The 25,762-nt window shown below is 31.9% G+C and overlaps 2 protein-coding genes and 2 pseudogenes across 3 annotated transcripts; 2 read left to right on the top strand and 2 right to left on the bottom strand.

Annotated features, from left to right (window-relative positions):
• Window positions 1–2,234: 2,234 nt before the first annotated feature.
• Window positions 2,235–3,245, bottom strand: LOC11435168 (putative F-box protein At3g10430). The gene has a single exon (XM_024784023.2). It carries the CDS (start codon window positions 2,972–2,974, stop codon window positions 2,420–2,422), a length of 555 nt encoding a protein of 184 aa, XP_024639791.1. The 5' UTR covers window positions 2,975–3,245; the 3' UTR covers window positions 2,235–2,419.
• A 3,062-nt stretch (window positions 3,246–6,307) lies between these two features.
• Window positions 6,308–8,197, top strand: LOC11421422 (receptor-like protein 20; annotated as a pseudogene).
• Window positions 8,198–11,515: 3,318 nt separating this feature from the next.
• LOC11432872 (CSC1-like protein At3g21620) lies at window positions 11,516–17,992 on the top strand. Of its 2 annotated transcripts, XR_005646307.1 has the most exons (13): window positions 11,516–11,705; window positions 12,363–12,707; window positions 12,936–13,082; window positions 13,411–13,546; window positions 13,695–13,796; window positions 14,341–14,460; window positions 14,602–14,682; window positions 15,008–15,348; window positions 16,026–16,271; window positions 16,413–16,737; window positions 16,952–17,185; window positions 17,359–17,666; window positions 17,710–17,992. XR_005646307.1 is itself a non-coding variant. In XM_003616949.4 (12 exons), exons 2-12 carry the CDS (start codon window positions 12,394–12,396, stop codon window positions 17,611–17,613), a joined length of 2,301 nt encoding a protein of 766 aa, XP_003616997.1. In that variant the 5' UTR covers window positions 11,516–11,705; window positions 12,363–12,393; the 3' UTR covers window positions 17,614–17,992. The 2 variants fall into 2 exon arrangements, 1 of the variants encoding a protein (XP_003616997.1); XM_003616949.4 differs by having other exon boundaries at window positions 17,359–17,992.
• A 3,744-nt stretch (window positions 17,993–21,736) lies between these two features.
• LOC11424525 (receptor-like protein 9DC3) lies at window positions 21,737–24,782 on the bottom strand (annotated as a pseudogene).
• Window positions 24,783–25,762: the final 980 nt, after the last annotated feature.

Here is a 25,762-nt window from a genome sequence, read left to right on the forward strand (position 1 = left end):
TTAGTATTATTTCATTATTCCTATATAATTCTGCAAGCAACTACTTCTCAATATGTAGACTCACAAAAGTATATCATAATAACACACATCTAATGCAATAGCAGTGATCTCTAACCCCTAAGTATGCTCAAATTAATTTTCAATTCAGTATAGAACCATAAGTCCCTGATTTGTCGATCTAACTACAGCCTAAAAAAGCGAGAATCAGCATTAACATACCTTCATGTTCTCAACACTTTTCTCAAGTGATTTCTGAAAGCTTCCATGATAGGTAGATCAAGCCTCAAAAGAACACAATACCATCCACACAATTATCAAGCTGTTTTAGCAACTGCACTGAAACTAGTATAATAGCCTTTGTAATATTCAATTCATTGAGACACAAACGCAAAATTAGATTCAATGTTCTCTCGCTCTCTGCATATTTTCTCTCAATTGTTTTCTCCTATTTTCTGATCATAGCTTGTATACTGCATATGATTTTCAATTTTTAAGGGTATAATGTGTTGGAACAAAATGTGTTTCACAATAAACCTTAATGAGTTTTGATGATAACAAGGTATTAAAAATTGTCAATTAGTTATTGCTAATAATTGTTCAAGTGTACAGGATCAAAGGCAAGTCAATCAATTTCAATAGGTCTTGGAAGAACAATGGAGAGCAAAGGAATCCGAAGCATCTCAAGAAAACTGCGTCTGAAGCTAAAGTGCTTCTGAAGCTGGAGTGCTTCTGAAGTAATGACGTCATCAGAAGCAGAAGCTCATCAGAAGCAGAAGACCATCAGAAGCAAGGTTTTCATCAGAAGCAACATCATCACCAGAAGCTACAATTGATCAGTAAATTTAAACTGAAGATTCAAAGTAGTTGTTTAACATTTCAACCTCGTCTAAGAAGAACGAAGAATTGAAAGGGAGGTATCAACGGTCAAACACTGAGTACTTGTCCTTCGTTATCAGAGTTGACAAAGTACAAGTGTACAACCACTATCTCCACTACTCTATTTTTGTCTACGCTACAAGACAAGACAACAGTTATGCCTGCAGAATTGTTCCTTCAAGATGAGAATTAATTTGAAGCTAATTCTTCAAAGGACTACACCCAAATCAGGCAAAGGATTACTGGTGAATGATCAAAGGAACTCAACGACTCTTTAGACGTGTTATTCATCTCAACGTCTCTTTCACGCCTCTATATAAGGGAGTGAAGACTTGAAGATTGTAGATAGAGATATACAAGTTAAAAAGCGCCAAAACTCTGTCAATTTGATTCTACAAAGCACATTGAATTTCTGCACTGATTTGATACATCTTAGAAATTCACAAGTCTAGAGTCTTTATTGCATTATATTTGTGAACACCACTGATTATATATCAAGTGTTCAAGGTCAAACATTTTCTCTGTATTTTTGTTTGAATAGAAGCCTCTTGCCTGCGTGCTTGAGCATTAGAAGACTCTTGCTTAGTGCTTGAGCATTGGAAGACTCTTGCCTGCGTGCTTGAGCATTTTGAGAAGTCTCATACTTAGAGAGTATTGAACATTTGTAATCTTTGTGATTATAGTGAAATCTCCTTGGAAGTGCAAGGGGGACTGGACTACTTCCAATTTGTGGAAGGAACGAGGATAACTGCTTGTGTCTCGCTTTTCTTTTCTCTGCTTTGATCTTTTCCGTTGCATATCTGATTCTGGTCATTACATCAGAAGCATTCCCAAACTGCTTCTGAAGTATTATCAGAAGAAGTATTTTTAGAGAAAAAGAAACCAACTTTCTTGTGTTTTTCTCACCTTCATAATGAACCATGTCTTGTTAGCCAGGTAGCATATTTGCATGCATACAAAGCAAATAAACCAACTCTAGTTTAACAAAACATCTCAATTGAGAAATTTCTCATTTGTCATTGATCAGAAGCTAAACCGAAAACCTCCACTTATAAACTATTGTTATTAAACATTAATACTTGCACACAGTTTTTTTGTGCATTTGAAATTCTGCCTTTTGTTTTGGTATGCTTTGATTTTATTAGCTAATTTGGAACGTAAAAGAAACAACTAAAACACAAAACTAAGCATAATGGCATAGATATTTTAAGTAGAATAATGAAATTCAAACGATGATATGTTGCTCGTTACATGATCAACCTTCCCAAATATAAGCTATTTTACATGAAATCGGAGACGATTGAGTAAAGGAAACAAATCATTCTTACAACTGAAATTCAAATAGAAACCACATCAAATACTAAGGGAGTAAAACTTTAAAATAAAATAGATAAAAAAAGATATGGGCATTTGACAAGCCGCCACTTTGAGTACAGGAAAAACTCTTAATAGGCATAATCATATATCTATTGGGTGAAAACAAGAAGGAAAATTTGTATATATTCCTCCAATTGGAAGTAGGCTTTCTTTGTGGAATAATATCTTAATAAAACCTCTCTGTTGTAACACCAATCATCCCGGTAATTAAATCAAACCAGGCTAGTTCACTGTCTTTTTTCCTGAGGAGTATATTGCCCTTCTTCCCTGCTCCAACAAAATGGCCAAGGCAAGGTAAGGGTCCAACAACGAATAGCTTCGTCCATGATTCCTTTACACCGAGCTCACCCAAAATTGAAATGTGAAATGTAGAAGCCTCAGTATCATGTACCATAAAAGCAATAGATCCATTCAATACCATCAAGCGTCTTCGGACCAAATGAAAATCCAAACTATCATATACGTAAGAGGGTATGGGTGTTGTAATAAAAGATTCCTTGCAGAAGTCAAACGACACCAAATAGACATCTGTTTCAGTTTTATCCAACCAATGACACACTCCATTCAAGTATGCGTGTTCAATGCTACAGTAAGAATGTGGCACATCAGCATCAATTTTCTTCCAAGAGTTACTGTTTAGGCTATACATCTCCCACAAGTGTTCAGATGGCACATGATAGATAGGAACGATTTTTGGAGAATAACGTGTGCACCGAATCATCTTATAATCATCTTTAATATGATCATAACCAATTTGATAATGATCGGCGAAAAGTTTCCATGCAGGATTTTTCTCAGGCAAAGGAAGGAGCCTGAATTCGTTGGTAGTTGGATTCCACAATACAACTCTCCTTTTCCCATAGAATTCAGATTCTAGACAAAGAATGCCATTGAAACTAATGGAAAGTGAAATTTCAAAACCAAGATCTTTTCAAAACTACAACAGGACGGACACACTGTTCCTTTTGAAGTCGATGGACATCCTCAGTCAAAGCCTTTGGCCAATCTAGTTTGACTCTATTCTCAAACCTCTCGCCCGAAAGAGAATACAAATAATAATAAATTTCGCGAACCTCTTGTGGGTCATCATCTACTCTTTTTTTACATCTCTTATAGGACTAGGAATGTACTTTGATCCATCATGTCTCTTTTTTTCTAAAAAAGAAAATCAAATTTGTTTGAATTTCGGATTTTTATAAAAATAAATAAAAAAATTAAGTGTGGTCCATTTAAAGAACCCAAATGAATATAAATAATAATTCAAAGAATGACTATAATTACCGATTGAGTTGTTAAAATGGGTTTGAATTGCAAAAGAGACCACAATCTGAAGTCTAGTTATTCCTCATGTAAACACCGCTACTATTGAGCTTGATCCAATGCATGTGACTTCTGGAATTTTATTTACACCAATATATATAAGAGAAAAGTATGATGTAGTTTTTTTTTTAAGCTGAGTCAGCCGATACAAAGTTTTTATTTTGATCTCCTATTAATGGACGGTGAAAACTGATCTTTCAAGTTGTTCAATCTTGGAATTTGATACCAAGTTTTGAATAAATACAAAATCTTTCAATTCTACTATTTGGATAATAAACTTGGAGAGTTACTTGAAATGGTTATACAAAATTTTCTATACAAATTATACAGGAGTGGTTTATAGTTTTTCGATGAGAAATTATGAGAAAAGGCTAACTTTTATTGTTTTTATGTGTTGATGAAGAATTGGATGAAAGGTATGGGAAAAGGTTAAATAATCAAATATATGACTTTTCAGTCTCACCACCCTACTATTTTATTTATTTTGTTGACTATACTTATCTCAAATCAGATGTTAAACCTTTGTCACTATTTGTTGGGCCATTACGGTGAGTCTCTTAATTTGGATTGGATTATTACATTGCGATAACATAAACCACATAACTGAATTGGATATCATATTTTGACTTTGCATTTATGGGTCCTCTCATTTATACGTTATTCACCCAAAATCATTACAGTTCTCCAACATCAAGAATCTCTCTCGCTATCACAACATTCGACTAAAAGAGCAATCCCATAAATGAGTTGGACATCACATTTTCACCTAAAACCATAAAACATAATATACGAGTCATCTCACTTTTATATAGTGTTCAATCTCATCTCTTCTATAATTTGGAGTCTAGGTGTCAAAAGCCCAAAATTAAGGGACCAGAATTGTTATTAGAAAAGTGCAGGATAAATTAGAGAAAATATTATGTGATGGGAACCAAATTTTTGAGAAATAAAATAAGATGGTAAAAATAGTGAATTTAAGAAAATAGAGATCAAAACTATGTAAAGCTGAAGAAGTCCAAGTATCAGGTTTTGGATACAATTAATTATGTTGATATTTTGGATACAATTTGGGATAAATGAAACATTAATTTTACTTTTCTTATTATATCCTTAGCTATTTATTACCTTTTCTTCTTTTAATTCTTTCATTTATCTTTCTCATATCATTTATTAAGGATAATTTTGATGGGAACCAAATTTTTGAGAAATAAAATACGATGGTAAAAATAGTGAATTTAAGAAAATAGAGATCAAAACTATGTAAAGCTGAAGAAGTCCAAGTATCAGGTTTTGGATACAATTAATTATGTTGATATTTTGGATACAATTTGGGATAAATGAAACATTAATTTTACTTTTCTTATTATATCCTTAACTATTTATTACTTTTTCTTCTTTTAATTCTTTCATTTATCTTTCTCATATCATTTATTAAGGATAATTTTGTAAAATAACTCATAATATCTTTTTTTCACACAATATTAATTACATTTCTTAATATGTGTGAAATGCCCAAAACATCATACAATTTGGGATGGAGGGGGTTAACTTTTTTCCCATTCATTTTTTGGTTGAATGTAATCTGACACATTAATAGAGAGTTGATTTTTTATACATACAAGAAAAGAATGAATTGAATTGTATTGAAGTGATAGTGGGAGACTTGTATATAAAGAGAATAACTTGGTGCAAGTTCAGTAAAAGCAATCTCACGAATAGAAAAAGAAAAAAAAAACTTTATATTTTTGGTATTCGGAGCAGTATTAGTAATTTTAGGGTGTTGTTTTGGTGAGTTCTCTTTGTGAAGAGAGTACTCATATTTTAAGTTTTGGAAGGCTGTTTTATCCTGGAGACGATGAGGTAAGATTGAACTGTTGTGCCTTAGAAGCAGAGCTGCGAATCGTCTTAAAAAAAGCGAACTAATCCGCAACTCAGCCTAATAATTTTTCTAACAAATTATTTTGTGTTTGTGTACTAATTTTTGCAGCAACAGCTTCAAGAGTACGAAAATTGTTCCAACAATAAGTGATAACTATAAGGTGAAGCTGAACATGCAAAAGAAGTCCAATATGAGTGCTACATGCAGTTCAAAAAGTCTTGCTATTTAATTTAATGCATGTTTTGATTTTCTTCCCATCTTAAATATACACGAAACTTTTCTGTGGATGCTAATGAATTAATGTTGTTATCAATTGTCATATCATTGAAGCTGCAACCAGAATATTTCTTCCTACAAAGCAAGAGCATGCTTGCAAGAGCAATTTGTAAACAACCCCCATCTTATACCAATGCTTATATAATAAATTGAGCCTAATCAATTGGTACATCCAAAATCATCAGGTAAAAAAATAAAAATATCAAGAAGAGAGTTTAAGTTGCTCTAAATGGGGTCCTGTTTTGTTCTATTGTCCTATTTTACCTTTCACTTGTTCTTGTTGCTGCTGTTTACTCATTTTACTTCCTACACCTTCTCATTATGCAACTATCATGACAGCTTTGCCTTGTTACAATTCAAGAACTTACTTCTTGTCAATGGCATTTCATCTCAGCATGATATTTGGCCTAGTTGTTCCTCTTTTTCTTTGAAAACAGATTCTTGGAAAAATAATACAGATTGTTGCGAGTGGTATGGTGTCATGTGCGACACCGTTTTGGATCATGTGATTGGTTTGGACCTTAGGTGCAACAATCTTAAAGGTGAATTACATCTCAATAGCACTATCTTCAAACTTAAACACCTTCAACGACTCAACTGGCTTTTAATGATTTTTTCAGGTCTTCGGTGCATGATGATATTAGTGATTTGGTGAATCTCACACATCTTAATTTATCAAACACTGGAATCATTTGTAATATTCCTTCCACAATCTCTCACTTGTCAAAATTAGTATCACTTGATCTTAGCAGTAACTGATACATGGATCAAAAACTCAAACTTGATCCCTTCACATGGAAGGAACTCATTCATAATGTTACAAATTTAAGCGAGCTTCATCTGAATAGTGTTGATATGTCTTCCATCAGAGAGAATTCTTTGTCGCTGCTAAAGAATTTGTCATCCTCTCTGGTCTCTCTTAGTCTAGGGAACACTAGTTTGCAAGGAAATTTAGCAAGTGACATTCCCTCTTTACCTTATTGTAAAACTTCCAATGTTCAACTGGAGCACTCCTCTAAGGTACTTGGATCTCTCTTTAACTTTTTTCTCAGGTGAAATTCCTTATTCCATAGGTCAGTTGAAGTCTCTCAACCAGTTATCGCTTAAAGCATGTGATTTGCATGGATTGATTCCTCAATCTTTATGGAACCTCACTCAACTAACACATTTGGACCTTTCATTTAACAAACTTAACGGTGAAATCCCATCATTACTTTCAAATCTCGCACATCTCACTTACTTGGATCTTGAACAAAATGCCTTTACCGGTTTGATCTTGAATATGTTCCATAAGCTTATTAAATTAGAATATTTAGATATTTCCTCTAACAACATTACAGGTCAAATTCCCTCATCATTGTTCCATCTAGCTCAACTTTCTTATTTAGATTTATCATTTAATAAATTAGTTGGCCCAATATCCAAAATTGAGTATTGTGGATTTAAATAATAAAATGTTAAATGGAACAAATCCTCATTGGTGTTATTATTTGTTTTCTTTATTAGAGTTGTACCTCAGTGACAACCACCTCAGAGGGTCCATTGGAGAGTTCTCAACTTATTCGTTGCAAAAATTGCTTCTCTCTAATAACAAGTTACATGGTCATTTTCCAAATTCAATATTTAAATTCCAAAATCTTACTTACTTAGGTTTGTCATCAACAAACTTGAACGGCGATGTGGACTTTCATCAATTTTCAAATTTTGAAAAACTAACTTTCCTTGATCTTTCCCGCAACAATTTTCTTTCTGTCAACATTGGTAGCAGTGTTGACTCCATCTCACCCAACCTTGAATCATTATATTTATCTTCTAGTAATATTAATAGTTTTCCTAATTTCTTCGCACAACTTCAAAATCTGCAAGAGTTAGATCTATCTAATAACATAATTCAAGGAAAAGTTCCTAAATGGTTTCATGAGAAGCTCTTACACACATGGAGGGAAATTCGACATATCGATCTCAGTTTCAACAAGTTGCAAGGAGATCTTCCAATTCCACTCATTCAATACTTTTCACGCACAACAATTTAACAGGCATGATTCCACAATGCCTAGGAACATTTCCTTCTCTTTCTATATTGGATATGCAAATGAACAACTTGTATGGAAGCTTTCCTAGAACCTTTTCCAAAGGAAATACATTTGAGATGATAAAGTTGAACGGAAATCAATTGGAAGGACCATTACCACAGTCTTTGGCTTAGTGCATAAATCTTGAAGTTCTGGACCTTGGTGACAACAATATAGAGGATACATTTCCCAATTGGCTAGAAACTCTACAAGAGTTACAGGTGCTAAGTTTACGATCAAATAATCTTCATGGTGCAATCACCTGTTCTAGCACAAAGCATACATTTCCCAAGTTGAGAATATTTTATGTTTGAGTAATGTAGTATTGTATTATATATTTTCTAGTACCATTGTGTTATATATTTCAATTATTGTACAATTATTAAAATTATAGTAATGATCAATCTTTCATGTTATTTCCATGATTTTATATTCATATACTCTCTAAAATGTGCTCAAGACTTCAGATGGTTAGAATGAAATGAACATTCTTTAAAGCAAAACTTGCCAAATAGAAAGTGAACATTTGGATATCAATGAGGTCTGAATTATTTAAATATTCGATTTCTCAATGGTGTTTGAACCCATATTAGTGTGTGTTGGAATTTAATCTAAGAATGTATGTGTATTTTGATTGTGCGGAAAGATTGCAATATGAATATGATGATAGTTGGTATTGGTTTCTTAGATTATGCTGCAAGGTTAAATGGCTTATGAAAAAACTGTTTTGGAAATTTGGAGTCGAAAATGCGTCGTATATAGAAGCTGATTTTGTTATGACATTGATATCAAAATAAGATGAAAATTGAAAACAAAAGAAGTTTATGAATATATATATATATATTTTATGCAAGTTTATAAATAATGTCGAATTCCCTGTTTTCCTTCTTGATAGAGGAAAGTACATAAATGATGTTCCTTCTTGTTTCCCTGTTGTAAGGATCACGTGCCAAGCGTGTCCTTAATTTACATCCAACTTACAACACTCATACACACTATGCATAAATCATTTGTACTATACGCGTTTATTTTTTTTTTAACAAATTAAAATGGGATATATTGCTCAAAAGAAAGGTGAATCACCCTGCACAAGGTGTGCAAAAGTGAAAAAACACTTAAAGTCTGTTACAAACAAAAGCACCTAAAAATGATGCCAAGAAAGCTGAAAGCTACAAGAGATTACATAATATCAATAAAGTCTGTTACTATACGCGTTTATTAGATGCTGGAAATGATTGATTGACTTAGGAAAACGAGGTTGATATTAATTCCATAAATTCTTTACATGTAATTGTGTTTAAGGTGGATCAGAAACTAAATATAAATATATTTTCCATTGAAATTTTAACATTGATTTGCTATGTATATATATTGTAAGAGTCTAATCTTTTATGTCAATACTAAACTATTTCTACTTTTCTTTCCAAAACTTCCACATGTGCATTCTTTTGTTTCTTATATCACAAAAGGTTGCTTAATTTGTTATAAGGTGATTATTCAAGCCCTGTTTTAGGCTCGAGGGAAAAATACAAAAATAATATGTGTAAATCCATTAATATTTTTACACTCGTTAAAATAAAAAATTTATCTTTCACTTCATATCACATCATCAAATTAAAGTAATTCCTTATAAAAAAAGTTGCAAATTTTAAAATATATTTATTGCTTAAATGACTTTTATACTGATTTTTTTTCAACTTTTATACCATTCTATATTTATATTTACTAAAAATGAAATCAATCATCATATTAGTTGGTGTGAAAACATTAAATGTCAACGATACTTTATTTGAAACTTTTTTTTTTTGACAAATCCTTATTTAAAACTTTTAAAATCATCACATCTAACGAATCTCCTTAGTCTTAATGATTTTTTTAAGGAATTATTTTAATTTTTTTCTTTCTATATAAACAGAGAAATATACAAAATCAGATAATAAATAGTCAACAACACAATTGAAGAAAAAATAATAAAATTAACTAAAATAGTAAAATCCATTGAATATAATAGTTAAACTCTAAAATTTAGTCTAATGGTAAAAATACACACTTTGAATTTAGAGATTTATGGTTTGAACTCAACCAATGTCTTTAAAAGGATTTTATTTTTAGATGAGTTAAAATTAATTTTAACATGTTTGATTCTTCTAAAGTAAAATTAATTTTAACATGTTTCATTCTTCTAAAGTAAAATTAATTTTGCGTCGAGAATTGATTATATTTGAAGGTATAAATTCTAGCTTTTGATCCTAGAATTGAGCTCAAATTTATAGTTCAACATACTTCTCATTCTAGAATGTATCTGAACATAAGTTATTATACTTTTTAGCTCTCAAAAAAAAAAGTTATTATACTTTTTAAGATAATTTTACACAAAATCAATTTTATGTAATCAATTCAATCATAGTTATTGTTTCTTATCGTATAACCAAACATATACTAAAGAGGAGGAATGCTAGAAACAATCTCTTCTAGCTCTAGCACTCAGTTTAACAATCACTCTCATATTTGGTAAAAGTAAAACACATGTGGTCTCACTATTTTATGTGAGATCCATTTTTAACGTGTGACACCCGTTCGAATTCGACCCAATAAAAAAGTAGATATTTGAGAGTGTTAGAAAGAGAGTATACATAACATTTCTCTATTCTAAAATGTAAACTCATTTTTAGGTGTGTTTACTCTATTTTATTCTTCTTCCATAAAAGTTAACAAAAAAGAAAGGTTTTTTTTTTTTTGAACCTTGACCTTAGAAGGAACTGAGTGTATATTAATTTGAATGAATGTTTCACGTTCCATGTGATAAGAGGATAAAAAACGGTCATAGTTTGGACTGTTGTGAGGAATATGTGAAACTGAATTAATAAAGATAGTAGCCGTTATGGAAAGAAAGAAACGTGACCACAAGGAACAATATTCTCTCTCTCTATATCTTATGCCATCATTTCCACATGCCACCAATTAAACGCATTGTTTTAGGGAATTTAAAATTTCTTCTCCCAATTACTGAATTGCCCATTTCTTAACGTTTTTTCGCAAAGTTGATTTCATGCAATATTTTTCTTTGCAAACCTACAATTGCTTTATTATCGAAAAGTTTTTTTTTTTTATGGTCGGGGTTCGAACACGAAACTTATATATATTTTATGTATTGTTCTCTTATCAACTGAGTTAAGCTCACGATAACACACGACTCATATAATTAAAATTGTTTGAATGAGATGATAGAAATCTCTTATAACTTAATTGAAATCTCAAATTTGAATTCAAGTTTAGACGTACAGTAATATTAAAATTTATAAGAAAAAAAAAATCAATCATACATATATTATAAGATTTGAGTGATTAATCTATTGCAGTTATTAATAAATATATCGGATTTAAAAGCTAGTTGGTTGGTCGGCATGCAATGAATGAGTAGGCACATTTCACACCTCAGCAAATTGAGACGTTTCGTTACAAATATTATTTTATTACCCTTCAAAAAATAAAATATTTTTTTTTTTTTGTCAGATAGCCTAGTGGCTAGAAATTCACTTTTAAAGTGAGTAAGTGGGGTGTCAGGGTTCGAACCCTGGCCCCTGCATATAATAATGTATTGTCCCTGCCAACTGAGCTAAGCTCACGGGAACAAATAAAATAATATTTTATTAGTCAATAATACACTCTTTGAAATGTAAAGCCATAAAGTTTACAACTTTTTGATGATTTTTTACTTATCTTGCTTCTGGGTTTTGACCATTCTACCCCTGATTGAGCGTTGAACTAACATCAACAACAACAGTGTTCACTCTCATTATCACAATTTTGGATTCTTCAGTTCAACAAAACCATTCTCTTCTTTTTCTGTTTCACTTCATTTTCTGTCTTTTTCTCAGAAATTCAGAATTTTGGTGCTACATAAGGTAATGTACTCTTGTGTAATGGATCTTATGGTTTTTCTTAGCATAAATGTTCTGTTTTTTTCAATTTTAGATTTTGGTTATGTATGTTTTTGTAAAACCAAGTGGCTGGAAAAGAAAAATAAATGTTATGAAATTTGGATTTTGGACTTTTTTTTCTTTTCAATTTTGCTTGAAGAATTGTGATTTTAGTTCATAAAGGATTGTTGCAAATTGGAAAAATAATGTTTTTTAATATTATTTATACATTTTTTAAGTGAATTATAGTTTGGTTAGTGATTACTGAGCTAGATTATGTGAAAAGGGATAATTTTTACTTGTTTTCATGTTTGATGAAGAATTGTATGAAATATATGGTGGAAAGAAAAATAATCAGTTCAATATGAGTTTTCAGCCCCACCACCTTAATTTTTTTTTATTTTTTGTTTTTTTTGTTGACAATATTATCAGAAGAAATGAAGAAGAAATAAAGATTTACATCAGCTCTAATCAGTTGTTAAACCTTTATGTCACTGTCTTACTTCAAAAGAACATTGTACTTTTCGCAATATTTCAAAGCTTTTGACATGATTGTGACTGCAATTACTGTTTATATCATTGATTGGAAGATTAGAAATGAAATGGTATCGATGAAATAATGAAAAGTTGTATGTTTTGCAGGGTGTAGGTTGTTGATAGTAAATTGAAGAACATGGCTTCACTTGGCGATATAGGACTTGCAGCTGCAATAAACATCCTTACTGCAATTGTATTCTTACTGGCATTTGCCATACTTCGGATTCAACCTATAAACGATAGGGTGTATTTTCCAAAATGGTATATGAAGGGTTTAAGGTCCAGTCCATTGCAAGGAGGGGCATTTGTGAGCAAATTTGTCAATATAGACTTCAGGTCATACATAAGGTTCTTGAACTGGATGCCTGCTGCATTGCAAATGCCGGAACCCGAACTAATTGAACATGCAGGCTTGGATTCTGCTGTATACTTGAGGATCTACTTACTCGGGTATGCTTTAGTACACTTTGACTCCTCTAAAGTTTGTAGTTCTGAATCGGTTACTAGAAAATCCAGAGAGTAGATTTTAACCAATACTTGATTTATTATGTATACACAAGTAATATCAATAACTTTTTTGATAATAGTTGATATTTCTTACGTTTTTCTAGTTTCAAGATTGTTTACTTGTGTCTTTTCTATTTACTAACTGCATAATCTTATTCAATTGAATTGCAGGCTGAAAATATTTGTCCCAATTTCACTCCTAGCATTTTCTGTTATGGTCCCTGTCAATTGGACCAATGACACCTTGAAACGTTCAAATGTGGTTTATACCAGCATCGATAAGCTTTCAATTTCAAATATTCCACTTGGATCAAATAGGTACATAATAAGCAAACTTTTCAATTGTTACCATTCTTTTTTTGCACCTTCTTTGCTATCTATAGTCTATCATTTTAGTATGTATGAACTTCAGATTTACATAATATCCGTGTTTATTTAAATGAATAAGAATAAGGCATTTTAGCATTTGATGAGAATTTTACACCTCTAACTCTAAACAATTCTATGCAAACTTCTTGATCAATATCAAACAAATTAATACATCTTCTGGTTATTGGTTTTACGAGGACTTATTCCCTAACCGAAATATCTGTTAAGCTTTTCATATGAGTATGTTTATCTTCCAGTAACTCATTATATATTGCAGATTTTGGACTCACTTGGTAATGGCTTATGCTTTTACCTTCTGGACATGTTATATCTTGAAAAGGGAGTATCAGATAGTTGCAGCAATGAGATTGTCTTTTCTTGCATCTGAAAGACGCCGTCCTGACCAATTCACGGTAAGATCAAGTTTTATCACACTCACAATATGCTGATAATCATAGTAGCACCGCTTCTATGATAAAGATTTATATTCTAAAGTGACTTTGTTCTTTCATTTTGTTCCCCCATGCTCCTTCTTCAAGCAATTACTGTGCATTTGTGCAGGTGCTTGTTAGGAATGTACCGCCTGATGCTGATGAATCAGTCAGTGAACTAGTTGAACATTTCTTTTTGGTCAACCATCCTGATCAATATCTAACTCATCAGGTCTGATCCTGTTTTCTGTAACTGCACATACCTAATTGTCTCTCTTTGCCTGGAGCTTGTAGTAAGAATAATAATGTTGTGTAACTTTCACTATTTAATTACACGTATCAAAACAATCAATTTTACCTGTTATGACTTCAAATTCATATTCACTTTTACGTATGTACAAATTGATAGTAGTTCTTCTCTAGCATAAGAAGCAAATAATGTGATGTTTCTTAGAGAATTATATCTGGTTAACTGGTACTAAGATTCAAATCTTTGTATTGTTTCCGATACTTTTGGGTAAAATTCAATGCAAAATAACGATACTGGGATGAATTCTTCTCTAGCATAAGAAGCAAATAATGTGATGTTTCTTAGAGAATTATATCTGGTTAACTGGTACTAAGATTCAAATCTTTGTATTGTTTTCCGATACTTTTGGGTAAAATTCAATGCAAAATAACGATACTGGGATGAATTCTTATTGGCAGTTTGTTGTGTCTTATCCTACCAAGTTGTTTCATTGTGTTTTCCCTTACTCTAAGTGATATTTTTGCAGGTTGTTTACGATGCAAAGAAACTCTCTAGTCTAGTTGCTAAGAAGAAGAAACAACAGAATTGGCTTGACTACTATGAACTTAAATATTCTAGAAATGAATCCGTAAGGCCAACTAAAAAGGTATGTTGTCGTCTCCTGTAATCCTGTCTCTATGAACTCCAAATCATCTTCCAAATCGGTTGCCATCTTTTTAAAGGTATTCTATTTCCTTTTCTTCCCTCTGGCACCATGTAATTATAGTTGGTCATATTGTGCTTGCAGACTGGCTTTTTAGGTCTTTGTGGCAGTAAAGTGGATGCTATTGATTTTTATACTGCTGCAATTGAGAGACTATCAAGAGACGTAAGCAGAACTGCATGTGCATGCTTTATATCATTATATATACAACAATTATTATTTTACCACACTTGTATTATGAAAATCTTAATAAAGGCTGCATGAAAAAGATATATAGATCATATCAAAAGTGTTTTTTATATGATGCCATACAAGAGAACTTGTGTCCTCATATTTGTAACCTTTGCTTATTTTCATCATTGCAGTGCATGCTTCTCCAAATTGGTTTTTTAGTTAAATATATACCTTGAATGATAAGTTATTGAATGTTCATTACTTTTAAAAAAAAAAAAAGTATTTGATATTAGTTGATGTTTTGTTAAAATTTCAGATAGAGCTGGAGAAAGATAAGGTGACAAAGAATCCTAAATCTATAATGCCAGCAGCCTTTGTTTCCTTCAAAACTCGTTGGGGTGCTGCAGTTTGTGCACAAACTCAACAAACTAGAAATCCAACAATATGGTTGACTGAATGGGCTCCAGAGCCCCGTGACATATACTGGGATAACATGGCTATACCATATGTTTCTCTCTCAATAAGGAGACTTGTAATTGGTGTTGCTTTCTTCTTTCTTACATTCTTTTTCATGATTCCCATTGCATTCGTACAGTCACTTGCTAATATAGAGGGCATTGAAAAAGCCGCACCATTCCTCAAGTCCATTATTGAAATGTAATGTTATCTTCCTTTTGCCTTTTATTACATTTTTCTCTTTATTGGTTGACATAGTATACAAAATGTGTTGAAAAGTATGTGTTCAAGTTATGAGTTTTAGATAAAAAAAATAGAGAAATAATAATAGCTTGAATAACCCATCTGGGTTGGTCTGGTGGTGTTGACTCGGGACCTTAGAGTTTGCTCCTCTCACGGTCTCAGATTCGATTCTCCCTGGTGCTAATTTTGGTGGGCTAGTTTAGTTTATTCAAAAAATAATAATAATGGCTTGAATACTATTTATAATAGCTTATAGTAACTTGATACAAAATGCTAAGTACTAATCCCTATGTGTAGGACTACATTGACTCAAACCTAAATAAATAGAAAATTCAGGAAACAAATCATATTATAATAGCTAATAATAAGTAGTCCTAAAGAGATAATGTAAGATTATAAACTGATCTTAGAATATAAGCTAAGAATCTCTAATATAATATGATATTGTATGGAACATTTTGCTATTTTTATGATTAAAAGAATGCTATCTAGTCTGATTACATCACGGAATATGCTGGAAGTTTATGTCTTGGCAACTTTGATGTAAAAATAAAATATTGCAGATAACTCTTGTGACTCTTTGATAACTGTCTATCCATGGTAGATGTTAATGTTATGCATTATTTTTATTGCAGCGACGTCATCAAGTCTTTTATACAAGGTTTCCTTCCTGGGATTGCTTTGAAGTTATTCCTCATTTTTTTGCCAACAATATTGATGATTATGTCCAAGTTCGAAGGGTTTATAAGCCAGTCTTCTCTGGAAAGAAGATGCGCCTCAAGATATTACATCTTCCAGTTCATTAATGTGTTTCTGGGGAGCATAATTACCGGGACTGCATTCCAACAACTAGATAAATTCATTCATCAGTCTGCAAATGAGTAAGTGTTCCTCCTATGCATATATATATATATATATATTTGTGTGTGTGTGTGTTTGTGTGCGCGCACATGTGTGTGTGAGTGTGTTTGATTTACCTGTACATGATTTGTTCATAATGCAAAACATTTGTATGTATGCAGAATTCCAAAGACAATTGGTGTTTCGATTCCAATGAAAGCAACTTTCTTCATAACATACATAATGGTTGATGGATGGGCAGGATGTGCTGGTGAGATTTTAAGGTTGAAGCCTTTGATATTTTATCACTTAAAGAATTTCTTGTTGGTGAAGACTGAAAAAGACCGTGAAGAAGCAATGGATCCAGGGACTATTGGTTTCAATACAGGAGAACCTCAAATACAACTTTATTTCTTGCTTGGCCTTGTGTATTCTGTAGTCACACCATTTCTACTTCCATACATCATTGTCTTTTTTGGTTTGGCATATCTTGTCTACCGTCATCAGGTAAACATTAGCTCGTAGAACCTTCACTGTTTTGATGCTTTTCATTACTGATTTTTGTATTTTACATATTTACCATGAAAATGAGTGCTATGTTATTTGTGTACAACTTTGGTTATTCAAACATGATTTTAGTCCATGAGCATATATTAAAACAACATCCTAAGTATTTTAGTGAATGTATTGTATAATACTAATGTCTGAAACTGAATGGCAGATTATAAATGTGTACAACCAAGAATATGAGAGTGCTGGAGCATTCTGGCCTGATGTCCATGGACGTATTGTATTTGCATTAGTTGTCTCACAACTTCTGTTAATGGGATTATTGAGTACAAAAGAAGCTGCTAACTCGACTCCATTACTCATCGCACTCCCAGTTTTGACAATATGGTTTCATCGGTTTTGCAAGGGAAGCTACGAACCTGCTTTTACTACTCATCCATTACAGGTATATTTTTTTTCTGATGTTGAAATTAGTAATATTTGTGTCTTCTTTTTTTTTTAACTGCTTTGAGCAATCAAGTAAACAAAAAGCAATATTTTAGGGACACCCTATGTTTTGAACATGCTTCTTATAAAGCTTGAGTTAATTTTCTTTTTTTTGTGGTGCGTGAACTTCAGGAAGCAATGGTCAAAGACACATTGGAGCGTACTAAAGAGCCAAACTTCAATTTGAAAGATTTCCTCCATGATGCATATATCCATCCCGTTTTCAATGATGACGGAGACACAGACAGTGATGTGATGAGTCAAGAATGGAAGGAAGAGCCAGTAATTGTCCAAACAAAACGCCAGTCGCGGAAGAACACACCTGCGCCTAGCAAACATAGTGGTGGCTCATTACAAACCTCTATGCATGGTACTACTGATGTCTGATGATGAGCATTAACAGCCTTAGATTTGAGTTGAAGTCAAAGACTAAGTTAGTGTTGGAGCTTAATTGGTTCAGCATAAATCTATAGACAGATTGAAGGTCCTACAAGAAGCATAGAGATGGTTTGGTTCACAAGTTACTCTTGTAAACATTGCACAGTGATTTCCAGATTTTCTTTTGTATATAGATATGCAAAGCAAGAATTTTGGGATGAGACAGATAAGAGCAATATTCAGGTCAAATTGTAACGAGTTTTTGCTCTATGGATCTTCTGTATCAAATATACTAGTGTCTTGTTTTATTTTTAAAAATTGACGGTGAAATCACTCGTAGCGGAGACCACAAGCAGAGGGAGGATAGTCGATGTTATGGAGACCAAAATCTTGAGAATGAGCAGATTGAAAATAAAACAAGATAACACTTTAATCTCTTAAACAATCTCTTCCATCTCCTTGACGCAATTATTGAAAACCCTGTTGTTCATAACTTTCCAAATCACCCAAAGAGAAGCATATCACACTAATCCATATTCTTTACAAAGTTTCTTATTCCCAATCTCCCCACTCCAATAAACGAAGTGGGAGTTTTAATGATACTCTCTATCTCTCTAATTATAAACTTTCATCTTATATTTCGCATATATTAAAAAAAGTTGATAGTTTAATCAATATAAACGGTTTAAATATAATTATTACTAAATTGTCTTTTATATATAAAATATTCAATATTTACTTGGCACATTTCAATAGTAATTATGGTTATGCTTGAAAATAAAATAGATCTAGTAATTTGAAATAAAGCTTATACTCATAGATAAATGAAAAATTCAATCGGTTATATAATATATTTTTGGCTTAATTATCTTTTTGATCCTCTAACTATTTATTTGGTATCAGATTGGTCCTCTAACTAAAAATTGATTTATTTCGGTCTTCTAAGTTTCTCACTGTTACTACATTTAGTCCTTTCTGTTAGTTTTATTCAAATAAACGTTAGAGTTTGTGTTATTTGGGTACCTGACCTCCTGTTTCACAGATACATATGAACCATAACAGTTACCAATAATATCAGTCACTATTTAATCATAATATCTTAACAAAAAATAGGACCAAAATGATATTAATAAATAAAGTTAGAGGAGGACCCACATAACACAAACTCTAACGTTTATTTGAATAAAACTAACAGAAAGGACTAAATGTAGTAACGGTGAGAAACTTAGAGGACCAAAATAAATCAATTTTTAGTTAGAGGACTAATCCAATACAATTAAATAGTTAGAGGACCAAAAAGGTAATTTAGCTTATATTTTTTTAGGAGAATCAAGTTTTATAATATGTAATTATATTTGTACAATCATTTCATGATAACTACAATATTTATTTTGTCTCTTATTAGTAAAAAATAATAGAGGGAAAAAAATGGTAAGAAATATGAGTGTGAGAGTTGAGAGATGTTCAAAAGTTGCATAAAATGACATTTATATGCATCAATTGACTTTCTCATCAATTGACTTTCTCTTCTATCAGCCGTCACCAAAACCCTAGTTTTCTTTTCCTTCATCCACCAAAGAGGGGTGATTTATGGTCAATTTCTGACCCAAAATCACGCCTCTAACTCGTTTTATATATATTTCCCTTTTATTGAAATAAGTGATTTTCACATCTATGTTGTTTTTTCTTTCGTGATTTTGTCGTCTTTGTGCGACGTTGTTTTGTTTGTCGTCTTTGTGCGACGTTGTTTTGTTTGTCGTCTTTGTGCGACGTTGTTTGTCATTCTTGTTTCGTACAGGTATTTGTTCAGTTTAGATTGTCAGCTTTGATCCAGTGTAGATCAAATCAATGACTTTGGAGTCCTCAACGTTGCAGATTCGGATGCATGGTTATTCCGGAGACTTAAATATAGTCATGTGTAGGTTTTAGTGATTTATCATTTTATACTATTAACATAGATGTTGTGAGTTTGATCACATATTCATCATTTTTGTTTTTATCGAATTCTTAAATATAGTCATGTGTAGGCTTTAGTGCTTTATCATTTTATGCTATTAACATAGATGTTGTGAGTTTGTTCACATATTCATCATTTTTGTTTTTATCGAATTCTTATTGTATCGATCTACTCTATCAATTTGAATTAATGAATATCATTTATTTTTATAAAAAAAAATAAAAAATTGCACAAAATAGATGTACAAATTATATCATTTCTTCCAAAAAAAAATTATGATCTATGATATATGAACAACCGTTGGTGACAACTTCCAAGACAACTTCAATTTTCTCTATTTCTATTGGTCAAAAATAATAAAGAGAGAAAAAAGAAGAGAGAGAATAAAAATATAATATGAGTATGAAAAAGAAAATTGTCAAAAAATTATTGCAAAAAAAATTATTGCAAAATAGATTTACAAATATCATTTCACAAAAATAATACCATTTCGCTTTTATAATTGAAGACATAATATATGATTCATGATTACCAAATGTACCCTCTACAGTTTTAGACGTAGTCTTTAATACACACGGACCCACCTGAAATAACGGTATGATTCAGAAACAAATGAGTGTAACGACAAATCAAGCATAACTGTAGACTGTAGAGCATGAAAAGGATCGGACCCCAGGACCCATGTAATAAGGTGTGTGGGCCATGTCCCACATTTAGTTTTGGAAAAAATAATAAATTATTCAATGACTTTGTTTTAAATAAATTTTTTTTATAATAATAAACTGGTGTGCTCATTTCGATCATATTAATAAGCAAAAACAATTTTATATGTACATTGAATAATTAATATATCTGATCTATAATTATGATCAGATACATTAATTTTTTTATTAACCTAAAAATTTATTTTTTGCTTATAAATATGATCGAATGGATGTAGTATGTAATGCAAATTGCACAACAGAGAATATAAAATAAAATTTGACTTTAGCCTACAATATAAAACAATGCTTAATACATATATTTATTATTGCATCAGATAAAATATGCAAAATATGCTATAGTTTTTGCCTCATAAGTATTAGAAAGTTGCGACTTTGACCTCTTAACAAAATAAAATACAATTCAGCTCCTTAAGTACCGTACATTTTGCAGTTTTGGCCCCAGGTCAATGCTGACGTGGACGCCATGTGTGTAATTTTTTTATTTTTTAATTAAAAAATAAAATTTAAAAATAAATAAATAAATTACACACATGGCGTCCACGTCAGCATTGACTTTGTCAAAATTGGTATGGGGCCAAAACTGCAAAAGGGGTAGTACTTAGGAATCAGATTGTATTTTATTTTGTTAGGGGCTAAAATTGCAACTTTCTGATACTTAGGGGGCCAAAACTGCTATTAAGAAAAAAAATACATATATTTATTTCTACAAATGTGTAACCGATGTAAAACCGCGTCGTTTCAAAGCAAATTATATATTTTTAAAGCGTTTAAATGTGTAATTGGTCTAAAAAGTATATTTGAGAACGGTTTATAACTACCGTTTGTCGCCAAACAATTTATAACTCCTAATGAAAATATTTTTGAAAGTTTGAAGTGCTTGTGAGTAATTGTTAGGTAAGGAGGAACTTACAAAATTCACCATTTCCTCAAATTGATCTAGACCTAAAGAAGCTCAAATAAAATAAGGTTCATAAGGTTACAATAATCCACACACCTAATAAATTCGTTATTGTAGAATCATTAACACATGTTCTTAGGGCAAGGTAACATGTTGTCAAGATCCTTAAGATAATTGTTGTCACTATATAACCTCTTTTTTGAAATTTTAGTTGCATTAATTATTTTATTACCAATATACCTCTGATTATTGTACCTTTTTCTCAATCAGCAAAAATATTGTATTGATTGCATTAAAAATAGATAATGTGTTGAAAACATAAACATATTATCTCTGTTGAAGGACAACTTGTAAAAATAATATCAATTATTGATAGATTTAATATAACTACCATCTTTCTTAATTTTCATCATTTAGTTAAGAGTCCTAATTTAGAGACAAGGATAATACATATCACTGTTCTAAGTTAATCATGGTACCAAGTTTGATTCATACTTATAAACAAGTACCGACGTCTAATGCGAGAACGATAATCCCAGCAACACAAAGTAGTAACACCAAAACAATTAATCCAACTATGAGAATAACCATTTCAAGAAACCACACAAACTCAATAAAATAAAATAAAATAAAATAAAAAACGATATAAGACTGCATTACTCAAACAGAGAAATTCAAATTACCAACCGTATATATCTTCATATTTGAAAAGACCCTCATCATTCTTCTAGGATTTGCACGGGCTCTAGTGTTTGTTCTTTTCAATCTTATGTTAAATGTTTGCTCAAAAAGTCTAACAAACCATTATGGTTTCCCAATGAAGAGTACAATATATCCCAAGATCATCCCAAATATTGTCCCACATGCATATCTTATTACTACCGCTTTCCAGCCAAATCCTGATTCCTCTTCTTCTTCAGATGTTGAATGTGGTGGTTGATCTTCATCATTTTTGCATGATTTAGACAATATGAATCCACATAACATTGTATTCCCTTCATAGGAATCATTTCCAAATGTATCAAACTGTTGGCCGGTAGGTATGATTCCCTCAAGGTGGTTTTGTGAGAGATTCAAGAATGATAGGAAATTCAAATTTTCCAAAGCGGTGGGAATCTCACCTGTCAAATTAAATGGTTCCTTGAGAGGTCCAACCACTCCAAGTTTCTCAGATTACTCAAAGATTGTGGAATGCTACCTGTGATTCCATTGTTTGAAATAAGACCTTTGAGAGAATTCAATTCTCCAACGACTTGAGGAATTTCTCCTTCAAACATGTTATTTGACAAATCAATAGTTGTGAAAGTTGTCAATATCCTTGTTAGCTCCATAGAAAAACCTTTCACTATGACCACCACAGAATCATTATAGTAATTGGCCTTACCCATGTACTGCAAACCAATTTGGCTATCATTCACATTCATCATTCCTTGAAAATTCCTGATGCATGTTGTCGGCAAGGGACCACTAAAAATTTTATTATAGATGTCGAAAATTCTCAACTTGGGAATGGATGTTTGGTCATAGAACAAGTGATTGTACCATGCAGTTTATTTGATCTTAAAATGAGAACCTGTAAAAAGTATTTGATGCATGAAGTTGTTGTTAGAGAGTAAAAAGTATTCAATGCCATAAGGTGGAATTGGAAGATCTCCTTGCAACTTGTTGAAACTGAGATCAACGTGCCAAATATACTTCCATGAGTTTAAGAGCATTTTATGAAACCATATGGAAATTTTTCCCATGAATGTTGTTTTTGGAGAGATCTAATTCTTGCAGACTTGGTATTCGAGCTAAGAATTTTGGAAAACTATTAATATTTGTAGAAGATAAATATAATGCATTAAGGCTAGGTGAGATGGAGTCAATATTACTGTCAAAGTTGATAGAAAGAAAGCTATTGTGCGAAAGATCGAGGAAAGTAAGTAATTTAAACTTAGAAAAATTGTAAAAGTCTACTACACCTCTCAAGTTGGTTGATGACAAAGCTAAGTAAGTAAGATTTTGGATTTCAAATATTGAATTTGGAAAAGGACCATGTAACTTGTTATTCGAGAGGAATAGATAATTCAATGAACTAGTAGAGAACTCACCAATTGACCCTGTGAGTTGGTTATCATTGAGATACAACCATGACAACGAAGGCAAGGAATAACACCAGTGTGGAATTGTTCCGTTTAAGTTGTTAGATTGTAAAAGAACAAAATTTAACTTGGAAAATTTGGTGATTTGAATCGGAATTGGGCCATCTAATTTATTAAACGATAAATCTAACATAGAAAGCTGAGTTAGATGAAACAATGATGATGGAACTTGGCCTGTTAGGTTATTTATTAAAGGAAAATACTAAAATTTCTAATTCGGTAAGCTTGTGGAACACATCCGAGATCATACCGTTGAAGTTATTATTTCCAAGACCAAAGGTAGTGAGGTGTGTGAGGTTTGAAAATAATATAATGGTGGAATCTCACCACTAAAGTTGTTAGTAGAGAGGTCTAACTTTGTTAGTTGAGTGAGGTTCCACAAAGATAGAGGAAGAACAGCATAGAAATTACAGTTTGAAAGGCCTAAATGTGTAAGATACTTCAAATTGCCTATGGAATAGGGAATTTCATCCGAGAAGGCGGTGTATGAGAGGTCCAAGTACCTTAGGGGAGTGCTCCAGTTGGACAGTGGAAGTTTCCCACTAAGGTCCTCATTAAAAGACAAATCTAGTTCTTGAAGATTTGGTAAAGAGAGGATGTCACTAGCTTGGAAAATTTTCTTGCAAGCCAGTGATTGATAGATCAAGAGCGACCAAAGAGGACGATAAATTCCTTAGCAGCGACAAAGATCTCTCTCTGATTAAAGATATATCCACAGTATTCAAATGAAGCTCCCTTAAATTAGTAGCATTAAGAATGAGTTTCTTCCATGTGAGTGGACCAAGTTCGAGTTTCTGTTCCATGTTCCAGTAACTATAACTGCTAAGATCAAGTGATACTAATTTTGACAAATGAGAGATTGTGGAGGAAATATTACCACTAATGCCGGTGTTTGATAGATTTAGATGTGTGAGCTTCACTAGATCACCAATACCAGCATGCACCGAAGACCCGAAAAAATCATTAAAAGCCAAGTTGAGTTGTTGAAGGTGTTTAAGTTGAAAGATGGTGCTATTGGCCGCTAATTCACCGTTCAGATTGTTGCAACTAAGGTCCAGACCAATCACATAATCGTACATGATGTCGCACGTGACACCATCCCACTCGCAGCAATCTGTGCCGGTTTTCCAAGATTCTGTCTTGAAAGAAAAAGAGGAACAGTGAGACCAAAAACCAGGTTGAGATGAAGTGTTGATAAAAAATGAATTCTTGAATTGTAACAAGGCAGAACTGTCATGATGCTTGCACATTGAAAATGTATAGGAAGTAAAAAGAGTTAGCAGCATCAACAAGAACAAGTGAAAGGCAAGATAAGGAAATAGAAAACAAAAGGACCCCATTTAGAGGAAACTATACTCTCTTCTTGAGGATTTTTTATTTGATTATTTTAGCCTCTATCTATAGATGTTATGAAGAGGTTTGAAAGATGCAGAAGCATGACCTACTAAGCATTGATTGCAACCATATAGTAGTTGATAAGCAGAATGAATCAGGGAAAAGAATATTGCATATATGTCTTATTCTCTTTGTATTTGAAATTGTGGTAGTCTTGTCTTGTGCATTGGACTATTAGTGTTTTCCTGTCCTGGTTTGACAAATCTTTTCTGGTGTTCTGGTTTGACAAATCTTAATGCTTTACCTATACAGTGTTTAATTCGTTAATAGAATAATTCCTATGATCACAATTTCCAAATTAATCTTGTTTCGTGTATAAATTAAGACATTTACATTCACATTCCATATTTGTTACTGATAAATTTATGCTGCATGCTAAATTTTAGAAGTATTTAATTTGAATAAGCATATGCAAATAGTACTTTGTAAATTATAAACCAAATGAAATAATTAGTCATTCAGTTTCATTGTTACTAATATCACAATATACTGTAAAGTTAATCTTGTTCGAGACATTATTAGACAATCAAATATGAATACTTCTCAAGTTGGTATTCCAATTATTTATCACGTTGCGAGAGACTGGTCCTTCCACTGGACCCAACTATGTTTACCATATTTTTTGGTGTATGACTATTGACAACAGCATCAATTCCTTAGCATCCACATAAAAGTTTGGTGTATATTTAAGATGTGCAGAAGAAAATGAAAATATGCATTAAATAGCGCTCAAGTTGGAATGCTTTTAGTTACAAGGTTTTTTTTTTTTTTACTCAAAAAAGTACTCTTTTTAACTGAAAGATGGAAAGAAAAAAACTCTAATTATTGGGAACTTCCGCTGTACACCCGCAAATTAAGGTGTCGTAATACTTCAATTTCTAAAAAATTTAAATTAACTATTATTTTTATGAAATAAAGAGCTATTTGTTGATATTTATATTTTAGAAAATGTCATTTCATAAGAAAAATCATCATTTTTTTGTTTATAAAAATCATACTAATTTTTTTATATTTAATTGTAAACAATAATCAAAATTCT

This window comes from Medicago truncatula, chromosome 5 (genome assembly GCF_003473485.1).
Source record: "Medicago truncatula cultivar Jemalong A17 chromosome 5, MtrunA17r5.0-ANR, whole genome shotgun sequence".
NCBI classification, from domain to species: Eukaryota; Viridiplantae; Streptophyta; class Magnoliopsida; order Fabales; family Fabaceae; genus Medicago; species Medicago truncatula.